Here is a 21339-nt window from a genome sequence, read left to right on the forward strand (position 1 = left end):
AATTGTTTAATATTTAAAAAAAATATTACTATACAAACTGAATTTATTATTTCAAATATTAATATACCTATTAACTTATAAAATTAACTTTGAAATATCAAGTAATATATAGATGTGTGTATATTATATGGAATATAATTTATAATATATTAGTAATTAATAATTATCAAAGTATATTCCATATCTATATTTTGCATACTAACTAAAAACACTAAAATGATTAAAAAATGAGATAAACTATTTGTAAATAGCTTTGTTCAACTGAGATGTTCGTAATACAATAAGATTTTTCCCTGATAATTTAAATTTGTCAAATTCTTTCTCAATAGCTAAAGCATCATCTATATTAATAAAATAAACAAGACAATATCGTATGTCAGTTTTTAAAATAGTCTTTACAAATGTTGCTGAAACTGGGCTACATTTTTCAAATAAATGCAGAATATAATGTACACCATAATCCGCGTGAATGTTAGCAACTATCACTTCTTGCATTGTAATTACATATTTAGATTTAGTCGAAGTATTCTCGCTCCAAACTGGCTCTAATGAATGATTAAACTTTGTATCTGATATGTTTGGCTTTACTTCAGGATCAGAAACTAATGATGGAATTTTGCTATTATCAAATGTATCTTTATATATATCAATATTTGTTTCAGGTTTTGATGGCTCATAAGATTTGGTCTTTTTGTGCTTTGTTACTTGATTACCATAAGGTTCCTTATAGTTTTGTTGTTTTGAACATTGCAAATATTTATCATTCAATATTGATACAATAAGTGTACCAGGTTTAACTGCATTCACATTATAGTCATTGTTTGGTTTTGGAGAACTATCATTTGAAAAGTTGCCAGCATAGTCAGATTTATTACTGCAATTAGAATTACTTCTATTGCAAATTGGCTTCTCCTCACATGCAAATATTTTATAATTGCTGGTGAAATTCGAATATGGTTTGTCATTGTTACTAGATAGCTTTGGTGATAAATTCTTTGGTGAATCCATTCTTCTTGCTTGCCATTCATTTGAATTATTCTGAACGTTTTGCTTGTTGATTTTATTCTTCTGTGGTAATATCCGTATATCATCACTTTTTTCTAAATTTTCCAAAGAACTTAAGACTTCCTTCAATGTTTGATATCTTACGAATATAAGTCCATTAATATCTCCCTTCCAATATACACTTAAAATATTCCCATAAAGTGAAAATATTTCACGTATTTTTTCTTCACTTAATCCTTTCTTATTTGGGAAATGTATACAATATGTACCATCTGGCATTAATTTGTAATATTTTTCATAATCCATTGTTTTCAAGATTACTGGCAATTGCAAATTTTCCTTTGAAATTTCTCTTTGAATTTAAACCAAAGATATATTGTTGCAATCTAGTAAAAATTATAATTTAACAACAAATACCGCATATAAAGAAAAGTATACAGCAAGCACCTATGTATTTAGATAATTTTTGGTTGCTTTTTAAGATTTTATAATCTTATAAAATATTGAGGTTATGTATGTAGTATTTATACCTAAAAATAATCCAATAAAATTTAATACCAAGTAACTTCTTGTAATATAACGTATAAATATATTATCTTACCTCATGCGGATGATAAATATTGTTCTTTATATTTTAGACCGAGATTAGCTTTCGCATCACGATCTACTCTACTCTTCAGGTTAGAGTATAACTTCTAAATTTCAGCGAACATTGCTTCTATACTCTCAAGGAAGAACAATGGAGCAATATTGGTGAGGTCAGTGCTACGAGATCCAGAGAATTTCCAGGCATGCGCATTGAGCAAACGCTGTGGGAGTCTCAGTACCGTATTAATTTAAAGGTATTTTAACGATATGGTGATGATACTATGGATTGAAAATTGCAATCGGGTAAATCAGGTAATCTAAATCTTGGTTATTTAAGTTGGCCCACTTGTAATTTTCAATCTATAGTCTAATACGGCCGTAAGATCCCTCGTCTTAAAGAAAATATGAAGGAATTGTAGGGAGAATAAAAAGTATTATCCATGGATCCTTTGTCATGCACTTTAAACTGTCAGTGGGTTTTGACAGTTATGTAGCTCTACGTCGTTTCAGGCACGCGCTGTAACGTGGGAAATTCTCTGAATCTCACAGCACTGGGTGAGGTTTTTCCACAGACGTTTATAGTACAACTAGACTGCTAACTCCGACTCAATACATGACTCCGAAAAATATAACACCGTCTGGTGACCCGACATTCACGTCTGATTGGTTGAATCAAAAGATATTTTTTCTACTAGGAATTGAGAGTCGAGCTTTATGGTAAGAATAGGGTTGATATAGGACTATATTGTGGTAAAAGCGCGTCCCTGTATCTTGGGAGATACAGGAGTTTAGGAGATAACGAATGTTACATTTTTAACTTTTAAAAATATTAATTTTAATCAAATATAATGGGACAAGCTACTTATATATATATTTTTTTAGAAGATAATATTTAATTGAAATAAGTATGCAAAACAAATCCTATATCTTAAAAGTCTTAAGTTGTGTTACTAAATAATTGTTTGTTAAAAGTTCAAAGAATTTATGATGAATCTATTGTACTGATAATTACATTAAAACTTTAAAATAATTAAAGTTATTAAATTTAAAAACTTCAAAATAATTATAATTTAAACTTAATTTAAAAATTAACTTCAAATTAATTATAAAGGATAAAAATTAAATGTTTTCATTATATGTATATTGCTAAAAAAAAGTACTATATAAACTGAATTTATTATTTCAAATATTAATATACCTATTAACTTATAGAATTAACTGTGAAATATGAAGTAATATATAGATTTATGTATATTATATGGAATATAATTATAATATGTTAGTAATTAATAATTACCAATGTATATCCCATATCTATATTTTGTATATTAACTAAAAGCACTAAAATGATTAAAAAATGAAATAACTATTTGCAAATAGCTTTATTCAATTGAGATGTTCGCAATACAATAAGATTTTTTCCAGACAATTCATATTTGTCAAATTTTTTCTCAATAGCTAAAGCATCATCTATATTAATAAAATAAACAAGACAATATCGTATGTCAGTTTTTAAAATAGTCTTTACAAATGTTGCTGAAACTGGGCTACATTTTTCAAATAAATGCAGAACATAATGTACACCATAATCCGCGTGAATATTAGCAACTATGACTTCTTGCATTACATATTTAGATTTGGTCAAAGTGTTCTCATTCCAAACTAGCCCTAATGAATGATCAAACTTTGTATCTGATATGTTTGGCTTTACTTCTGGATCAGAAACTAATGATGGAATTCTGCTATTATCAAATGTATCTTTATATACATCAGCATTTGTTTCAGGTTTTGATGGCTCATAAGATTTGGTCTTTTTGTGCTTTGTTACTTGATTATCATAAGGTTCCTTATAGTTCTGTTGTTTTGAACATTGCAAATATTTATCATTTAATATCGATACAGTAAGTGTACCAGGTTTAACTGCATTCACATTATACACACTATTTAGTTTTGGAGAACTATCATTTGAAATGTTGCTAGCATAGTCAGGTTTGTTACTGCAATTAGAATTACTTCTATTGCAAATTGGCTTCTCCTCACATGCAAATGTTTTATAATTGCTGGTGAAATTCGAATATAGTTTGTTCCTATGTATGTTGTCATTGTTACTAGATAGCTTTGGTGATAAATTCTTTGGTGAATCCATTCTTCTTGCTTGCCATTCATTTGAATTATTCTGAATGTTTTGCTTGTTGATTTTATTCTTCTGTGGTAATATCCGTATATCATCACTTTCTTCTAAATTTTGCAAAGAACTTAAGACTTCCTTCAATGTTTGATATCTTATGAATATAAGTCCATTAATATCTCCCCTCCAATATACACTTAAAATATTCCCATAAAGTGAAAATATTTCACGTATTTTTTCTTCACTGAATCCTTTCTTATTTGGGAAATGTATACAATATGTACCATCTGGCATTAATTTGTAATATTTTTCATAATCCATTGTTTTCAAGATTACTGGCAATTGCAAATTTTCCTTTGAAATTTTTCTTTGAACTTAAACCAAAGATATATTGTTGCAATCTAGTAAAAATTATAATTTAACAACAAATATCGCATATAAAGAAAAGTATACAGCAAGCACCTATGTATTTAGATAATTTTTGGTTGCTTTTTAAGATTTTGTAATCTTATAAAATATTGAGGTTATGTATGTAGTATTTATACCTAAAAATAATCCAATAAAATTTAATACCAAGTAACTTCTTGTAATATAACGTATAAATATATTATCTTACCTCATGCGGATGATAAATATTGTTCTTTATATTTTAGATCGAGATTAGCTTTCGCATCACGATCTACAGTACTCTTCAGGTTAGAGTATAACTTCTAAATTTCAGCGAACATTGCTTCTATACTCTCAAGGAAGAACAATGGAGCAATATTGGTGAGGTCAGTGCTACGAGATCCAGAGAATTTCCAGGCATGCGCATTGAGCAAACGCTGTGGGAGTCTCAGTACCGTATTAATTTAAAGGTATTTTAACGATATGGTGATGATACTATGGATTGAAAATTGCAATCGGGTAAATCAGGTAATCTAAATCTTGGTTATTTAAGTTGGCCCACTTGTAATTTTCAATCTATAGTCTAATACGGCCGTAAGATCCCTCGTCTTAAAGAAAATATGAAGGAATTGTAGGGAGAATAAAAAGTATTATCCATGGATCCTTTGTCATGCACTTTAAACTGTCAGTGGGTTTTGACAGTTATGTAGCTCTACGTCGTTTCAGGCACGCGCTGTAACGTGGGAAATTCTCTGAATCTCACAGCACTGGGTGAGGTTTTTCCACAGACGTTTATAGTACAACTAGACTGCTAACTCCGACTCAATACATGACTCCGAAAAATATAACACCGTCTGGTGACCCGACATTCACGTCTGATTGGTTGAATCAAAAGATATTTTTTCTACTAGGAATTGAGAGTCGAGCTTTATGGTAAGAATAGGGTTGATATAGGACTATATTGTGGTAAAAGCGCGTCCCTGTATCTTGGGAGATACAGGAGTTTAGGAGATAACGAATGTTACATTTTTAACTTTTAAAAATATTAATTTTAATCAAATATAATGGGACAAGCTACTTATATATATATATTTTTAGAAGATAATATTTAATTGAAATAAGTATGCAAAACAAATCCTATATCTTAAAAGTCTTAAGTTGTGTTACTAAATAATTGTTTGTTAAAAGTTCAGAGAATTTATGATGAATCTATTGTACTGATAATTACATTAAAACTTTAAAATAATTAAAGTTATTAAATTTAAAAACTTCAAAATAATTATAATTTAAACTTAATTTAAAAATTAACTTCAAATTAATTATAAAGGATAAAAATTAAATGTTTTCATTATATGTATGTTGCTAAAAAAAAGTACTATATAAACTGAATTTATTATTTCAAATATTAATATACCTATTAACTTATAGAATTAACTGTGAAATATGAAGTAATATATAGATTTATGTATATTATATGGAATATAATTATAATATGTTAGTAATTAATAATTACCAATGTATATCCCATATCTATATTTTGTATATTAACTAAAAGCACTAAAATGATTAAAAAATGAAATAACTATTTGCAAATAGCTTTATTCAATTGAGATGTTCGCAATACAATAAGATTTTTTCCAGACAATTCATATTTGTCAAATTTTTTCTCAATAGCTAAAGCATCATCTATATTAATAAAATAAACAAGACAATATCGTATGTCAGTTTTTAAAATAGTCTTTACAAATGTTGCTGAAACTGGGCTATGTTTTTCAAATAAATGCAGAATATAATGTACACCATAATCCGCGTGAATATTAGCAACTATGACTTCTTGCATTACATATTTAGATTTGGTCGAAGTGTTCTCGCTCCAAACTAGCCCTAATGAATGATCAAACTTTGTATCTGATATGTTTGGCTTTACTTCTGGATCAGAAACTAATGATGGAATTCTGCTATTATCAAATGTATCTTTATATACATCAGTATTTGTTTCAGGTTTTGATGGCTCATAAGATTTGGTCTTTTTGTGCTTTGTTACTTGATTATCATAAGGTTCCTTATAGTTCTGTTGTTTTGAACATTGCAAATATTTATCATTTAATATCGATACAGTAAGTGTATCAGGTTTAACTGCATTCACATTATACACACTATTTAGTTTTGGAGAACTATCATTTGAAATGTTGCTAGCATAGTCAGGTTTGTTACTGCAATTAGAATTACTTCTATTGCAAATTGGCTTCTCCTCACATGCAAATGTTTTATAATTGCTGGTGAAATTCGAATATAGTTTGTTCCTATGTATGTTGTCATTGTTACTAGATAGCTTTGGTGATAAATTCTTTGGTGAATCCATTCTTCTTGCTTGCCATTCATTTGAATTATTCTCAACGTTTTGCTTGTTGATTTTATTCTTCTGTGGTAATATCTGTATTTCATCACTTTTTTCTAAATTTTCCAAAGAACTTAAGACTTCCTTCAATGTTTGATATCTTATGAATATAAGTCCATTAATATCTCCCCTCCAATATACACTTAAAATATTCCCATAAAGTGAAAATATTTCACGTATTTTTTCTTCACTGAATCCTTTCTTATTTGGGAAATGTATACAATATGTACCATCTGGCATTAATTTGTAATATTTTTCATAATCCATTGTTTTCAAGATTACTGGCAATTGCAAATTTTCCTTTGAAATTTTTCTTTGAACTTAAACCAAAGATATATTGTTGCAATCTAGTAAAAATTATAATTTAACAACAAATACCGCATATAAAGAAAAGTATACAGCAAGCACCTATGTATTTAGATAATTTTTGGTTGCTTTTTAAGATTTTGTAATCTTATAAAATATTGAGGTTATGTATGTAGTATTTATACCTAAAAATAATCCAATAAAATTTAATACCAAGTAACTTCTTGTAATATAACGTATAAATATATTATCTTACCTCATGCGGATGATAAATATTGTTCTTTATATTTTAGACCGAGATTAGCTTTCGCATCACGATCTACTCTACTCTTCAGGTTAGAGTATAACTTCTAAATTTCAGCGAACATTGCTTCTATACTCTCAAGGAAGAACAATGGAGCAATATTGGTGAGGTCAGTGCTACGAGATCCAGAGAATTTCCAGGCATGCGCATTGAGCAAACGCTGTGGGAGTCTCAGTACCGTATTCTAATATTATAATCTAAATTTTGGTCATTTAAGTTGGTCCATTTGTAATTTTCAATCTATAAGGCCAGACCACAGACTTCTGCATAACGTATAATATACAACGTATAAGAGAATCAACCAATCAGAGTTCTTCATTTCCCTCCTCAGGACAGAAAGTAAGAACTCTGATTTGTTGATTCTCTTATGTGTTGTGTATTATGCATTAAGCGGAAGTCTGTGCTCTGGACCAAAGTCTAATACGGACGTAAGATCTCTCGTCTGAAAGAGAATATGAAGGAATTGTAGAGAGAATAAAAAGTATCCTACGTGATCCTCTGTCATGCGCTTTAAACCGTCAGTGGGTTTTGACATATATGTAGCTCTACGTCATTTCAGGCACGCGCTGTAGCGTGGGAAATTCTCTGGATCTCCCAGCACTGGGTGAGGTTTTTCCACAGACGTTTATAGTATAACTAGACTGGTAACTCCGTCTCAATACATGAGTCCGAAAAATATAACACCGTTCTGGTGATCCGACATTTACGTCTGATTGGTTGAATCAAAAGACATTTCTTCTGCTGGGAATTGAGAGCCGAGCTTAGAGATATCAGAGGTTACATTTTAATTTTTAATGTTCATATCTCCGTTTCTACTGGGAATTGAGATTTATGTTGAGAATAGGGTTAATATAGGACTATATTGTGGCAAGAGCGCGTTCCTGTATCTTGAGCCGTTTAGGAGACAAAGGCCCGTTCCTGTATCTTTAACCGTTTAGGAGATATAGAAGGTTAAAATTTTTAACTTGTGTTATTAATTTCTCCGTTTCTACTAGGAATTGGGAGTCGAGCTTTATGGGGAGAGTAGGGTTGATATAGAGTTATATTGTGGCAAAAGCGCGTTCCTGTATCTTGAGCTGGTTAGGAGATCTCGAAGGTTAATTTCTCCATACTTATCCGCAGAAATGATTGTAATATGGATTAAACAGCCGCGGGAGCAGCTGCGGAAAGAAAATCCATGCGATTTTTACGACTTCACCGGCAGCAGGCTTTGATTTTTTCTTGTCTTTATCACCGATGAAAGAAACGCGCATTTTGAACAGCGATCATAAAATACACGACTACTTTGTCACGTTTATGTCAGCAACGTCCGCTTCCATCTCCCACTCTCGATAGAGTCTCAACGCACGATCAAGCGCGAGTTATGAAGTTTCAGTTTCCGCGCAGAAACTAGTCGGGGACGTTCGCAGCCGCGGTGGAATTTAACGCTCACGTTCCTGAGAGTCTAACAGTCTACTCGCGAAGGGGCGCCATTGCCCCTCTTTTCACAACGGTGCGGATGTTTGATTCCTATCTTCCTTTTTCTCCGCGATACCGCGACGAGGCGCTAATGAGGCAAGTTCGCTTATAACCAGCGCTTATGTCAAGAGCGCTTCATTATGTCAGAGGCGGAGCAGTAGCTCTCATCTTTCTCGAGTCGGGATGCGTTCCGAAAGTCATTAAAAAAAAAGTGACAACCTTTATGTCCGCGACCGTAAATCCGTGCACATGAACTAACGACCGAGTGTCCACGGTTCTTTACTGATTTTCCTTAAGGCCCATCTACAATGGCTGCAAGAATAAGGTTATAAGCGTAAGCAGTAAGAAATGGACCAACCACAATCGATTATTATAAGAATAATCGATTGTGGTTGGTCTATTTCTTACTGCTTACGCTTAGAACCTTATTCTTGCAACCATTGTAAATGGGCCTTAATAGTCTAGAAATTTTCTACCTGACAACCAATCGGAACGTCCGACAAAGGCTGTATTCCAGAATTCACTGCCAGTACTGAAAATACATAGTTTGTGTCACGTATATTATAGATTTTCAGTGCTGGCGGTGAATATTGGAACGCAGCCAAACTTGTCGTACTTATTGCATCAATTTAGCAGTGCAGAAAAGAGCAATATGTAAATTTTATTTGTTTACAACTTTTCATTTACCTGCAATAGCTCTATAAACTTCATGAAAAATATTAACCTATTTTGCTATACTTCTGCATATATTTGACTTTTATTTCTATAGTGTCTTAAACGATGAGACTTTATACTTAGAAACAGGATAGTTCATTATTACATGACATCCACATTTTAATAGTAGATAAGATATATTATACAAATCTAGGAGCAATTGCTAATAATTTAGTGTAATCTGCTCCCTTAGTGTGAGTTTTCTCTTTCAATTTTGTTCTCAGTATATGTGGAATAGGTACATGGATTCGTGTACCTAAAGGTGTTCCATTGTTATCTATAAGGACCAAATTGTTACTGTCAAACTTGGGAACTTTAGAAAGTTGTTTCTGTTTTAGTCCAACCAATATTCCTTTTCTCATTTCGCCTTTTATGGCTACTAAGATTTTATCTCCTGTGTAATTTATATAAATATTGTAATATCAGTTTCTATATAAAAATAATTTTTCATATATATATTTTCTTTTGCCTCACCAATTAATCCAATCCCTTTTTTGTTGTAGACATGTATGCATCGTGGCGGTCTGCCTTCTAGCATAGCTTGCTTTCCTATTTCACTATTATCCACCACTCTCAATCGACTTAGTTTAATTATATGATTTGCAACAGCAGATGTGGAGATGCTCCTGCATGCATTGTTTAATATCACTGGAGGCAGCAACATTGTAATGTCCCAATTTTCCTTTAGAACAGACTGAAATATAATAGAAAACATTTAAATATTTTAACAACGTTATAATAACTGACATAATATAACCTTAAATGTGTGCCTTAAATGTCTTATTCACTAAAGAGGTCATTCACTAAAGCTAAAAATTTTGATAAATATATCTTTGTCCTAGGAAAAACAAATCAGAAAAAGAAGATGTTTTTCCTTGATCTTCCTCAATTACATTACCTTAAAGCAAGGAATTCAAACGATTTTAATCCTGAATAAAACGTTTGAGGTCGCAATAGCGCCTCTATGAAAACAGCTGATAATACTGCAGTAGTTTTACATAACCTCTGTGAAACGTGTGTGAGTTCTGTCTTAGTCTTTAATTTGATGCAATTAAAAAGTTTACGCGAGAACATCAAGTATCACGATACAAAACAGAATTTAATCTGTTATCATGAACAAGATATACCGTCTCGACAGAGTGCTGACATATGTGCGATCTCTCAATAGTCCCAAAGCACATTTGGTATCAGCAAGATGTTTTGGTACAAAAGATGATTCCGGAAGAGACCAAAGCTCGATGTCACCTTCGGAATCTCCCCTTGTTGAAAAAGAAGTGCAAATGGAAACGAAAGATGAAGCGAAAGCATCAGAGACCGAAATAAAACTGGGTGGCTTTGCACAAAGTTACAAGAAATTCTCGCACATTGGAGAAGAAAAAAAACCGGAGATACCACAAACATTCGCTTCCTTGATTCGACACTCCAAGTTTGTCGATGTAAGTATGTAACATTTATAGTGCGTGTGTGCATGTATGCGTGTTTTTTATACAAAACATTTGTTTATTTTACAAATCTATAATGTCAATGTTGTCTCTTTCTAGTTGGGAGATCCTGAAGGAAAATTGGTAATTGGTAAGATATATCATGTGGTTGATAATGACTTGTATATTGACTTTGGATGGAAATTCCCCTGTGTTTGCCGGAGACCTGTTAAAAATGGACAGTATGTGTCTGGATCTTTTTTGTTTTCTCATATAATTTATTTGCATAAGTGCTGTTCTGTTTTCATTATTTTTTAATCTTCTGAGGCATATGTTTTTGCTTTTCCCTTTCTTTTAGATATTATGTAAGAGACTCAAAAGTTCGTCTGAGGATTAAGGATTTGGAGTTATCCTCTAAGTTTCTCGGTGCTACTACAGATATAACTCTACTAGAAGCCAATTGTACTTTGATAGGCTTGATATCGTCACCATTGCAGGTTGCAGAACAGAAAACACAGAGGCCAAAGAAGCGGAATATCATACCTTCTTAATTTAATAATATCTATATTATATGTGAATAAAGTTTATACAATACAAATATATATACAATACGATGATAATATGTATTCATAAATAGTCATCATGCTCCTTGTAAAACCCCAATATTACAATTCCGCTTATATTGATGTGGATTATTTTAAAATTGACATTTTTCTAATTTGCATGAATGTCACGGCTGTCACAATATAGAGAATCTTGTGTTTCTTTCGAATCTTAAAGATAAAAAGATCACTCTTCCTTTGAATTATGCAGACTTTACATGCTGAAACTCTTCATTGCGTTCTAAGAGATTGTGTTACAAGAAAATACATGTGAAAGTATAAAATCTTGAGAAAGTATAAAATCTCAAAAGTGTTCTTATAGATTCTTCAGATATATCTTGATGAAATTTTAACGATACGTCATGATAATTATTTTAGAATAGGATAGGAGAAGATTATCTCGGAATAATATTTAATGAGTCATTCATGATAACACGTCTTTTGTTTATTTCGCCAATTGTGCATCATACTAGAATATTCAACGGCCTCCAAGACATATCTTATCGCGATTATCGTGCAACTCAAACAATTCTTATCGCAATTAATGGACAAATTCAAACAGGAGGCGCGCGCGATTCGAGCGCTGCGACTGGTGGAGTCACATCACATGACGGTCGAAAAATCGCGAGTAGTCGCGACCACAACCACGACTCGAAGTCAGTATTGTCGCTGTTTTCGCGTCGTTTGCGTCTAGTAGGTTATAAGAATACAACGATCAAGATTTTCCTTTCGCTCGTATTCTCTCTCTCTCTCTCTCTCTCTCTCCCTCTCCCTCTTATCTTCCTCTTCGTCTTCGCGTCAAGTATACATATGTGCGAGCGTCATACGAATCGTCGGCGGTCTTCACTCCTGGTGCCACAGGCAGTTTTTCGTGACGTCTGTCAGGAAATCATCGCCTGGTCTGTCGCCTGCTAGACGGACGATAACCTAAACTCTTTGTAGGTGTACGTGATAGTGGCTTTGACTCGCGACGCTCGCACGACACACACACACGCGGTGAGTAACGTCACGCTCCATTTTCCACATTCGTTGCTATTCGCGATTTCGTTAGCGAGACGAGTGTCATATCACTCGCATGGCTATCTCTTTTGCGTCATTCGCTTTCGTGTAATCTACTAAGACCGTATTCGAGATATCACTCGCGCCGACGAGTGCGATGCTCGAGGGAGCGTAGGCGCGAATTTTGTTTCGCGCAAAATTCTCGCGAGAAATTTCGCTGTGACAAAAAGCTTCATTCCGGGTCTGCTTGTCGCGAACGTAATTTGGATTTTATTCGTCGACGGAATGTGAGAATTGACGAATTCTTTATCCAGTTGTTTTTTCGAGCTCCGATAGCTACTGTATTTTTTGTTTTGCTTTTTTTTTTTTTCTCCAAAGATATTCCGTTATTTAGAGGTACTTTTATACATACATGAGCCAAAGTCGGATACCTGATAATGTAATCTTCATTCGAAACTCTAATGCGGAAACTTTTATGAGTGAAAGGAAATCTACCTATGACGAGTTCTTCATCTGGAACGTTCGCGTCTTGCGTCAGTAGAAAACACATTCCGAATTTCTGGAAAGTCCTCCGTTTCTCTAACAACTTGACTTTTACATAATATATTATGTATGAAATTTTTCTTTTTTATAAAAAAGAAAAATCTCTCCGCGCCGCAAATCATTTATATTTGTCATAAAAATCACGTGGTAAACGTCTCGCGAGTAAAATAAAAGGTAGTTTTGAAAGTTTGCCATACTTGACAATTTTATCGGCAAGATATTGCGACTTTTGCTATACTTTTTACTATATCTTTTTCTGCAAAGCTCATACCGCACAGAATTACAAGCGCTTCGATGAAAGCACGTGCAAAGATGAATCGAATTATTGCCGAGTGTACGGAAAAAATGAGAAAAAAAATTTCGAAATTAACATCTCGGGGTGTCAACGTAAATATTTGCCAGGTACGAAAGTTTTGCACTTTGCACGTATCGAATGTGCGGTCGGTCCGTTGAGGAGAATTTCAAAGTACATTGTTTCATCTTTACGATTGAACGTAGACGGCTGAAAATATACGATCGTGTCCATCATCCAACATTTGTCAACGTGATCAATGTTATTTGTGGAGTTTGTCATCCAGTTGGACAATAGGACGCTGATTCGGTTAGGGTGAAAATAAAACATTTGAAAATAAAAAACCTGTGAAACAGACGGAGTCTGGCGTATTATATGTCGCGTTTATTCAATTGCAATGGCGTAAATGCTTGCGCATTTAATATAATCTGCCCCTAAATTAGAGTACTATAATCCTGGCGCAAGGTATTACGCGGCGAGGGCTCTGAGCTTTCTACGTACGATATTGCCGTCGAATATACACCGTGTCTCCGTTACTTAACATCCGCCCAACTTTCTATTCGCGCGATGCTACATAGGCGCGTGTGTTCGTCCGTTATTTACATTGAAATGTTAGTGCAATCCAGTCGTCTGATGTGTCGGTGCTCCGTTCGGGACAATTTTATCGTCCTACACATTCGATGCACGTGCAAACTGCAAAACTTTCATATCTGGCAAATATTTACGTTGACTGACACCCCGAGATGTTAATTCCGACATTTTCTTCCTGTCATTTTTGCCGTATATTCAGCAATAACAATTGTTCAGTCAGTCGTAACGTTGCGACACGTGGAAGTAGCGAATCGCGAAGTTGAGGTAAATGAATTTAAAAAGAAGGAAAACTCTTGAGTACAGCAGTACAATGTGTGTGTGTGTGTTATAACGTAACACTGAACGGAGAATTAGAAAATTATGCTGTCATTATCGATAATTCTCGATTGTGACGGCTCGATTAACGTACCATTCGAGTTCCAGCACGGTTAATGTTTCCAAGCGAAAAGATAACTCGGCTATGAATGTGGCATTCTCGAAAGTGGTTCGACAGGCAGATGTGTTTCAATTTACTTAGAAATTCTGTTCCGGATACTGATTTTATACTTACGCTTAACGAAGACACAGAAATGTCTCATGCGCGCAAGAAAGATAAATATCTGATTATACGGAAAAATCGCAAGTAAAAAGTATCCTTGACACTTGACACTAGTTAATAGTTTTTTGCTAATGAGATCATAATAAATTTGCATACTCGGTTTTGCATATTTACTTTTTTTTTGCGTGATCTTCTCAACGGAAATATAAGATCGAGCAGCATGACAAATAAAATTTATATCATCTGTATTCATTTCCCCGCGATACGATGAGTCGTAATTTTTCTAATCGTCATTGTAATTTTTTTATCGTAAAGCGCGAGCAATTATATTAATTTATACCCGTAATTTTTTAGAGAGAGATTTTCACTTATATACCCGTTTTTATCAATTTTAGTTAACTTAACCGGCTGATTGTTCTAATGGAATAACGACCAATCGCGCACTTATTATTAATTAGAATTAAGACGTGCAATCGAGTTTTACGTCTAAAAAGAAATAAAAAGGCAATCTTCGCACGATAATGCGTATTGGTGTACTTGGATATAACATTACGGTCGTCTGAACCTTTCCCATTTCTTTTCCAGGGGAAAAAATGGAGAAAGGCTTCGTGCAGCCCTCGGCTCCTTTACCCACGGCTCCGCCGTCCTACGAAGAAGCCATAGCTAATACAGGAGGAGCGCCTGTACAACCATCGGCTAATTCGCCGTACTCTGTAGGAGCCACGTCAATGCCGATGCCAATGTCTATGCCGATGCCGATGCCGATGCCGATGTCGATGCCGACGCCCATGCCGATGCCGATGCCATGTACGTGAGATACCTGATACGTAAAGACGATCATGTTGTAACAGATAAGCACAAATGGCCACGTATCCTTTTCGTATTTCTTGTACATATACAGGATGTTGAAGAAAAAGGATTTTCAGGACTTTAATTAAAGCAAATTCTTTAAACAGAATAAAGATTAAGTAACTTACTTCATGTTTTTGTAAAACAGCTTCAATACTCTGTAATCCCAGAACCATTCGGATTCGGAGCAAATATTTTCGAGTTTTTTTTTTTTTTTCCTACAAAAAGTTTTAAGTTCGCTCTTTATTTTTTGTTTCATTTTTTTCGGTATCAACAAAATTTCGTGGGATACACACGGCATTCCACGCAAGAGTATCGACATATTAATACGCAAATTTGCATTGAGAAATCACGTGTGTGATATCTTATGAAAAATCGTGTACACGAGATACACGAGGTGAACGATATATGTATATACGATATGATTTCAGATAATCAGCCGCCGAATCAAACAACGATGCCAACTACATCGACGGTATATCCGGACACGAGTCAATCGGCGTCACAGTCGCATTCCAATCCGGAACCCAGTTCTGTACAATCGGCAGCGGGATTTCATCATCATATAGTGTATGCCTTGGGTCCGAATCCCGTGAAAATGGCCTGTCCTTCATGTATGGCTGATATAAAAACCACCACCATATCGGATCACCAGCCAAGCGCTCACATATGTTGCATTGTGCTCTGTTTACTCGGGTGAATACTGATCCTGCTTCTTCATTGATGCCTATGTTGCATTTGTATACGTTATATTGAAGATGTTGATTAGTCATTCGCATGATTATTATTATGTCAAGATATCTATCAGACACATGTATGTACACACATACACACAGCTATAAAAAGCTGTAAAAAATCGTTGATTCTTTTCTTCTTGTTTTAGATGTTGCCTCTGTTCGTGTCTGCCATATTGTATGAGCGCCTTTATGAGCGTTCATCATTTCTGTCCGAACTGCAAGAGTTACATCGGCACATGGAAGGGTTGATTTCAAGACTACGTACGCATATGCAAGTTTCCGCCTTGCGCATAGTACGATGCTATGTATAATTCTCTAAATGGTTATTTGATATCCTTCGCTTATCGCATACTAAAGGCAGCAGAAGGATAGAATCGATGAAAACGTACGTTTATATTATATTTCGTACGATTCTTCAGTTTTGTGTAAAGATCATATTGCGATACACAAAGGGTAATGAAATTACCGACGATTCTAACTGATTTAGCGCATTGAGCGAGATAATGTGTAAGTCACAGGTGTGAAATATGAAAGTGACAAAAATCCCAAGCACTAATCACAAACTTTCGTATCATATATTAGACTGTTCATATATGCGGAAGTTGTAAAGGAAGGAGTGATGGAGATAAATATTACAGCCACATTTTGCGAAAGAAAATTTTCGTGTATCTTCAAAAGTTTTTCGTGTTTGTATTATCGCCAAAATTAAATTTTTTTTTTTTTAAACTCGTATAGTACTTTTGTAAGAAATGTTAGCTCGCTGTCTAAACGACAATGAGCATCCCACGTTTTTCTAAAATATGATAAAATATTATTTTAAGTTTCATGAATACTATTTGCTGACGGTCTAGTATATTATATAAAAGTTTTATCGCATTCCTTAGGAAGAATCTTAGAATGAGGTGAATAATGATCGTATGTGCGATTCTACTGTGACAGATCTGGACACGTGAAATGTCCGGCACACTTTCGTTGCTCCAGGCTAAAGTAGCTCATGTTTAAAACAAAATTCAACTCGAAGTCGATCAGTCTTGAGATGCGTTTTGCAAACTGTCGTTCCTTTGCACGCATGTAGTTTGACGTGCACTTTTAACAGCTGTATTGCTTCATGGCGAAGGGTTCTTTGACAAGTCCGTTACTTACGACTACTACGGACAAAATAGGGGATGAAGTAAGAAGCGATATGTGAGCAACGAAAGCTACCTGGCCCGTGCCGAAAAATAATGCTCTCGTGTATTCTTATTTTTGTACTACGAAATACGGATTTCGCGAAGAATGAGTGATAGGCTTTACGGAAAGTATAAAGATCCTGAAAAAAAAAAAAACTTTGTATGCAGGAGGGCACACGCGTATACGTGCTTCTCCACGAGCTGAATCGAGTATATAGCGTAGGCATAAATGTATTATTATAAGCAAAATATATTTTTGCGTACGATGCAGAGATTTGCAAACTTCGTTTAGTGTATTAAGGGCGCGTAAGTTATTCTTGATTTATCTAGAAAGTTATTGTTAATCTCTTACGCGGCAAAACCCGCCATATGGCGAGCGAGGTGAACGATATAGGTTTAGGATCATACAATATTGACTACCAATGATATCGGGGTTCTTGAGGCCGCTGATCACGCATCTGAATTCCAAATTCAGAAATTCAAAATGACGGGTGCAATACGGCGGACCGAACCGCAATAAGTTACTTGATTTGGATAAAATTCGGTACTCGGGGATTTTTCAAGAGGTCGCCGATTACGAATCTCAACTCGAAAATTGTAATCAGTGACCAAAGAAATACTGAGTTTCATCGAAATCGAACTATTTTTATTTCTCTGCCGTTTGGGAAACAAACAGTAAAATTTTGTGCTTGTCGCGTAAAGGGTTAATATAATGGTGCATGCGATATCGAAGCGATTACTGATAAGCACTGGGGGCAGCAGAAGAGAGATCATTAAGGAAGATCCGTTTTGCAGTGTTGCTTTGTTAACAGCGCGATTGCAATCCGATCTACTTCCATGTTTAGACTCCGAATCCGATATCGCGAGAGACCGTAGTAGTTTCGGAAAACGTTGATTCTTAGCCGAAACTGATTTACGCTGTTCAAATCTTAATATCTACAGGAAATGTCATTTCGTCGTGCTGAATCGGTGGATTCTTTTGTGCGCAGGTTCTCCAACCCTTTATCTCTTCCTCTCATCATTTGGAAATTCTGACGACTTCTCCCCCTATCTTCCACGATTGATACCTGACATTCCTGGCATACAGTTGGAAAATTTCCTGTTAATCGTCACAACAGATATGCATCTCCATGTTAACTTTCAAGTTTCTCATGTTTTTACACGTTTTCTCCTCAATCTCCTTGTATATCTTTCCCCCAAACAAGGTGCTTCCTATTGTTCACTGAAGCAGTGTCTTCACGACATCCTATATATTTTTCTCTTATTCACCGATTGTTCTTGTATTTAAGAATAATCATTGATATTCTCCATATCTCTCTCCAAAGCACAAACAATATTTTAATAATTGTTTCAGTAGTTGAATTCCACATGAATTGCGAGGATTATGTGTATAATCCTTGCGATTATATATATATGTATAAAAAATGTCGAAACTTTGGAATATTTCGAAGAAAATAGGTTTTATAAAAAAAATTGTTTCAGATAAAAATTATAGAGTTTAAAAAGATTTACTGGCTCTATTAGTTTGATCAGTTGGGTATCAACTAGATCGCTAAGATCAGGCCGCCAAGATCATCTTGAATTTGTTAAATGGTATCCCCTATTTTCTGTCGCATATTCCAATAGCCCGTGCTGAGACGTTTTGAAACCACTTATAATTTTATCTACTTTAGGTCAGCCAAGTGTTATACTGATATTTGCTGAATACAGACTGTTTAGATATTAGAGACTGAGCACTGTACGGGTGGATGAGGAATGCAGGAATGGTTATAAATAAGGATGTAGAAATATAAAAATTGTTAGTAGACGATGTGATGTGATAATAGATCTAGCAAAGAGAAGCTGCTGGGGTTTACGTATTATAGTAAATTGATAAATATTTTGATAAGAGAGCTTTGACTGCAAAGTGATATTGACAGTGATGTTCCCACTTCTTTCACTTTAGGCGAAATTATCGTCGATATCTTACTGTAAAAAGGTCAATAACTTCGAAACAGCTGGCCCAAAGTGGATAAGATTGTAGTGGCTCGAAAAGGTCTCAAAGTAATAAACGCAGTCTATCACAATATGCGAAGATAGAAGGTGTTCTTTAAAAAAATTCAAGTTGACTTGGTGGTATAATCTTGGTGACGCTACCCAAGGTCTGATAAAGCCAGTAAATAAATATTTTTAAACTCCGTAACTTTTCTTTGAAACATGTTTTCATAAAACTTGTGTTTTTCGAGATATTCCGGGCTGCCAACTTTTTTTATGCACCCTATATATGATGATATATTCTTTCTTATATCATGAGATATATCGCGGAGGATATTGTGAAGTATCATGAAAACTAAGTCTACGAGTTTATTATCCGATATATTTTTATCGATTTATATATTAAGACTGCATATATTTTTACAGAGAGATATAGGGTGCGTTCGGGGATATATTGTTAGCGCTACCAACGCAAACGCTGTCAAAACTGTTTGTGAAACCAACAGCGCAGTAGCGTTAGCATTACTGCGTTATAATAAAAACACCGTTTTGCAGTTTAAACACCCCTTCAGTCTTAACATTCGGAAGATTTAAATGCAACTTGCTGCTACGCGCATGAATAATGGTAAACTAATAAATATAATGTAGTGATACGATCATGTGGAGTAACAGATGTGCAGTTCACAGCGTTTTGGACGCTTGTGAAGCTTATAAGCATTTATTGCTAGCAATGCGCTATCTTGGAAGGAATAGCCTTGATAATCCGTTGTTATTAATAACATTGTTATTAATAGCGTTTGTTAGCGCTACTATCTAGCTCCGCGAATAGCCTAATGATGTCTCTCCGAACGTACTCACTCATAGCAAAAACGAACTTATAGGAGCGTGAGGTTCTTTCGTAAGTGTTGTGTAAAAAACATCAGCGATCGTGATATATGCATTTGTCGATCATCAGCTCTCCATTATGAGATCCTCGACATGAGTGAATCGACATGAAAGTTGCGTTTATTTTTATCGTGCATGACATCATTCGATATATCAACTTAGATAGCGGAACAGAAAAGATATCTTACCTGTAAATTGCGCATAAATTCGAGGAGCTTAGAAGGCACAACGGTAGCGTTTCTCGACCCATTTTCATTCTAGTTTCTATCAACCTTTTCTAAACTGTCGTAATGTGTGCAACCTTAGAGTAAATTTTGTTTCTCCCGAGCAGTATTAGGCCAGTATTTAAACTTAGTGTCATGTTAAGGCAGCGCGAGCTATGCTACGTCGATTGAGAAACCCACCACTTTATAGGACACTTGACAAATCCAGAAGTTAGCGTAGAGCTTCGTCTATTTTAGATCTTGTTCTCGCTATCTTCGTATCGATAACTGCCAAAAAGCTCACATATAGTCAACTGATTAGCTGTCAACGACCAATAACGGCGGTGCAGCGTATGAATCGATGCAATTTTACGTTCGTATATCTCGCATTAACACTGAGATGTACGCCGTGTCTTTAAGTGCATATCTTTCGAAATCGCAAGTCTATTCGCCGATTAATACGAATTTTTGCGTTACGCGTATTGCAATATTTCGTTATTCGTTGCGAGGATACGCAGGTTTGTTGAATTTATTGTCTGCTACCAGAGCGTGCCAGAGTATGAACATTTAATTTAGAGAGAGTAATTAAACATATTAGTTGTATCAGTCGTATTAATTAATTAGTAGGGATATTTTTATCTATACTCTATATGTACAATCTATTCCTCACGCGGAAGATTTCCATTGCGGAAAGACGTAGTATTAAAAAGGTAGCCGACTCTTGAAAGCTTGATTGACGTTATCGCATTCGACGTTAACATATTCCTGCCCGTTTGTTTACGTTGTCTGATTATCTTACACCTGTTATTATCTCATAAGTGAAGAAATATGCCATTTCTGAGAAACTTGGTATTAAGTAAGGTATTAAACTAGTCCGCGCGGGGACGTACATCGATCTCCCGTCTGATTTATACGTGACCATTTATGCAATCGATATGCCGTTAGAGTTGAGCATTGTCCGAGTAAATCTTCATTCAAACGACAAAGACCCGAATAAAGTTTTATTCAAATGAGGAATTCGAATAAATCTTTATTCAAGTGGAAAACTCTCGAATACATTTATATTCAAATAAATGTGCGGCTTACGTGGGAAAGAAGATAATGTTTGTCCAACTCTATAGATCGCAAAACTCTCTTGTACATGTCTGACACAATAAAGTATATATTCGGTTAGGTATGCTTTTTCTCTCTTCCTCTCATCGAGACAAGTATGAGGACTGTAACACGCAGAGAACTTTTCTTGAGGAC

The 21339-nt window shown here is 34.6% G+C and overlaps 6 protein-coding genes across 7 annotated transcripts; 2 read left to right on the top strand and 4 right to left on the bottom strand.

Moving 5' to 3' along the window:
• Positions 1 to 152: 152 nt before the first annotated feature.
• LOC112588172 (uncharacterized) lies at positions 153 to 2126 on the bottom strand. The gene is made up of 2 exons (XM_025297031.1): positions 1607 to 2126; positions 153 to 1535 (listed from the first exon to the last, which is right to left on the bottom strand). Exon 2 carries the CDS (start codon positions 1309 to 1311, stop codon positions 238 to 240), a length of 1074 nt encoding a protein of 357 aa, XP_025152816.1. The 5' UTR covers positions 1312 to 1535; positions 1607 to 2126; the 3' UTR covers positions 153 to 237.
• Positions 2127 to 2959: 833 nt separating this feature from the next.
• LOC112588174 (uncharacterized) lies at positions 2960 to 5170 on the bottom strand. The gene is made up of 2 exons (XM_025297035.1): positions 4338 to 5170; positions 2960 to 4266 (listed from the first exon to the last, which is right to left on the bottom strand). Exon 2 carries the CDS (start codon positions 4040 to 4042, stop codon positions 2960 to 2962), a length of 1083 nt encoding a protein of 360 aa, XP_025152820.1. The 5' UTR covers positions 4043 to 4266; positions 4338 to 5170.
• Positions 5171 to 5690: 520 nt separating this feature from the next.
• Positions 5691 to 7371, bottom strand: LOC105190494 (uncharacterized). The gene is made up of 2 exons (XM_025297036.1): positions 7069 to 7371; positions 5691 to 6997 (listed from the first exon to the last, which is right to left on the bottom strand). The coding sequence occupies exon 2, from the start codon at positions 6771 to 6773 to the stop codon at positions 5691 to 5693; it is 1083 nt and encodes a 360-aa protein (XP_025152821.1). The 5' UTR covers positions 6774 to 6997; positions 7069 to 7371.
• A 2012-nt stretch (positions 7372 to 9383) lies between these two features.
• Positions 9384 to 14247, bottom strand: mRpL14 (mitochondrial ribosomal protein L14). Of its 2 annotated transcripts, none has more exons than XM_011153254.3 (3): positions 14146 to 14247; positions 9763 to 9982; positions 9384 to 9682 (listed from the first exon to the last, which is right to left on the bottom strand). In XM_011153254.3, exons 1-3 carry the CDS (start codon positions 14146 to 14148, stop codon positions 9429 to 9431), a joined length of 477 nt encoding a protein of 158 aa, XP_011151556.1. In that variant the 5' UTR covers positions 14149 to 14247; the 3' UTR covers positions 9384 to 9428. The 2 variants fall into 2 exon arrangements, with proteins under 2 accessions (XP_011151556.1, XP_011151557.1); XM_011153255.3 differs by lacking the exon at positions 14146 to 14247 and adding an exon at positions 10187 to 10374.
• On the top strand, positions 10354 to 11329 carry mRpS28 (mitochondrial ribosomal protein S28). The gene is made up of 3 exons (XM_011153256.2): positions 10354 to 10724; positions 10830 to 10951; positions 11068 to 11329. The coding sequence occupies exons 1-3, from the start codon at positions 10401 to 10403 to the stop codon at positions 11258 to 11260; spliced, it is 639 nt and encodes a 212-aa protein (XP_011151558.1). The 5' UTR covers positions 10354 to 10400; the 3' UTR covers positions 11261 to 11329.
• Positions 11729 to 21264, top strand: LOC105190492 (lipopolysaccharide-induced tumor necrosis factor-alpha factor homolog). Its single transcript, XM_011153257.3, has 4 exons — positions 11729 to 12307; positions 14860 to 15081; positions 15555 to 15819; positions 16007 to 21264. The coding sequence occupies exons 2-4, from the start codon at positions 14868 to 14870 to the stop codon at positions 16107 to 16109; spliced, it is 582 nt and encodes a 193-aa protein (XP_011151559.1). The 5' UTR covers positions 11729 to 12307; positions 14860 to 14867; the 3' UTR covers positions 16110 to 21264.
• The last annotated feature ends 75 nt before the right edge of the window (positions 21265 to 21339 follow it).

Source organism: Harpegnathos saltator, unplaced genomic scaffold, assembly GCF_003227715.2.
Source record: "Harpegnathos saltator strain DR-91 unplaced genomic scaffold, Hsal_v8.6 scaffold167, whole genome shotgun sequence".
NCBI classification, from domain to species: domain Eukaryota; kingdom Metazoa; phylum Arthropoda; class Insecta; order Hymenoptera; family Formicidae; genus Harpegnathos; species Harpegnathos saltator.

Coding starts and splice junctions, on each gene's coding strand:
- LOC105190492 (XM_011153257.3), top strand. CDS start 14,868: ATGGAGAAAGGCTTCGTGCAGCCCTCGGCTCCTTTACCCACGGCTCCG. Junction 15,082..15,554: donor CATGCCGATGCCGATGCCAT/GTACGTGAGATA, acceptor ATATGATTTCAG/ATAATCAGCCGCCGAATCAA. Junction 15,820..16,006: donor ATTGTGCTCTGTTTACTCGG/GTGAATACTGAT, acceptor TTCTTGTTTTAG/ATGTTGCCTCTGTTCGTGTC.
- mRpS28 (XM_011153256.2), top strand. CDS start 10,401: ATGAACAAGATATACCGTCTCGACAGAGTGCTGACATATGTGCGATCT. Junction 10,725..10,829: donor GACACTCCAAGTTTGTCGAT/GTAAGTATGTAA, acceptor GTCTCTTTCTAG/TTGGGAGATCCTGAAGGAAA. Junction 10,952..11,067: donor AGACCTGTTAAAAATGGACA/GTATGTGTCTGG, acceptor CCTTTCTTTTAG/ATATTATGTAAGAGACTCAA.
- LOC105190494 (XM_025297036.1), bottom strand. CDS start 6,773: ATGGATTATGAAAAATATTACAAATTAATGCCAGATGGTACATATTGT.
- mRpL14 (XM_011153254.3), bottom strand. Junction 9,683..9,762: donor AAAAGGGATTGGATTAATTG/GTGAGGCAAAAG, acceptor TAAATTACACAG/GAGATAAAATCTTAGTAGCC.
- LOC112588172 (XM_025297031.1), bottom strand. CDS start 1,311: ATGGATTATGAAAAATATTACAAATTAATGCCAGATGGTACATATTGT.
- LOC112588174 (XM_025297035.1), bottom strand. CDS start 4,042: ATGGATTATGAAAAATATTACAAATTAATGCCAGATGGTACATATTGT.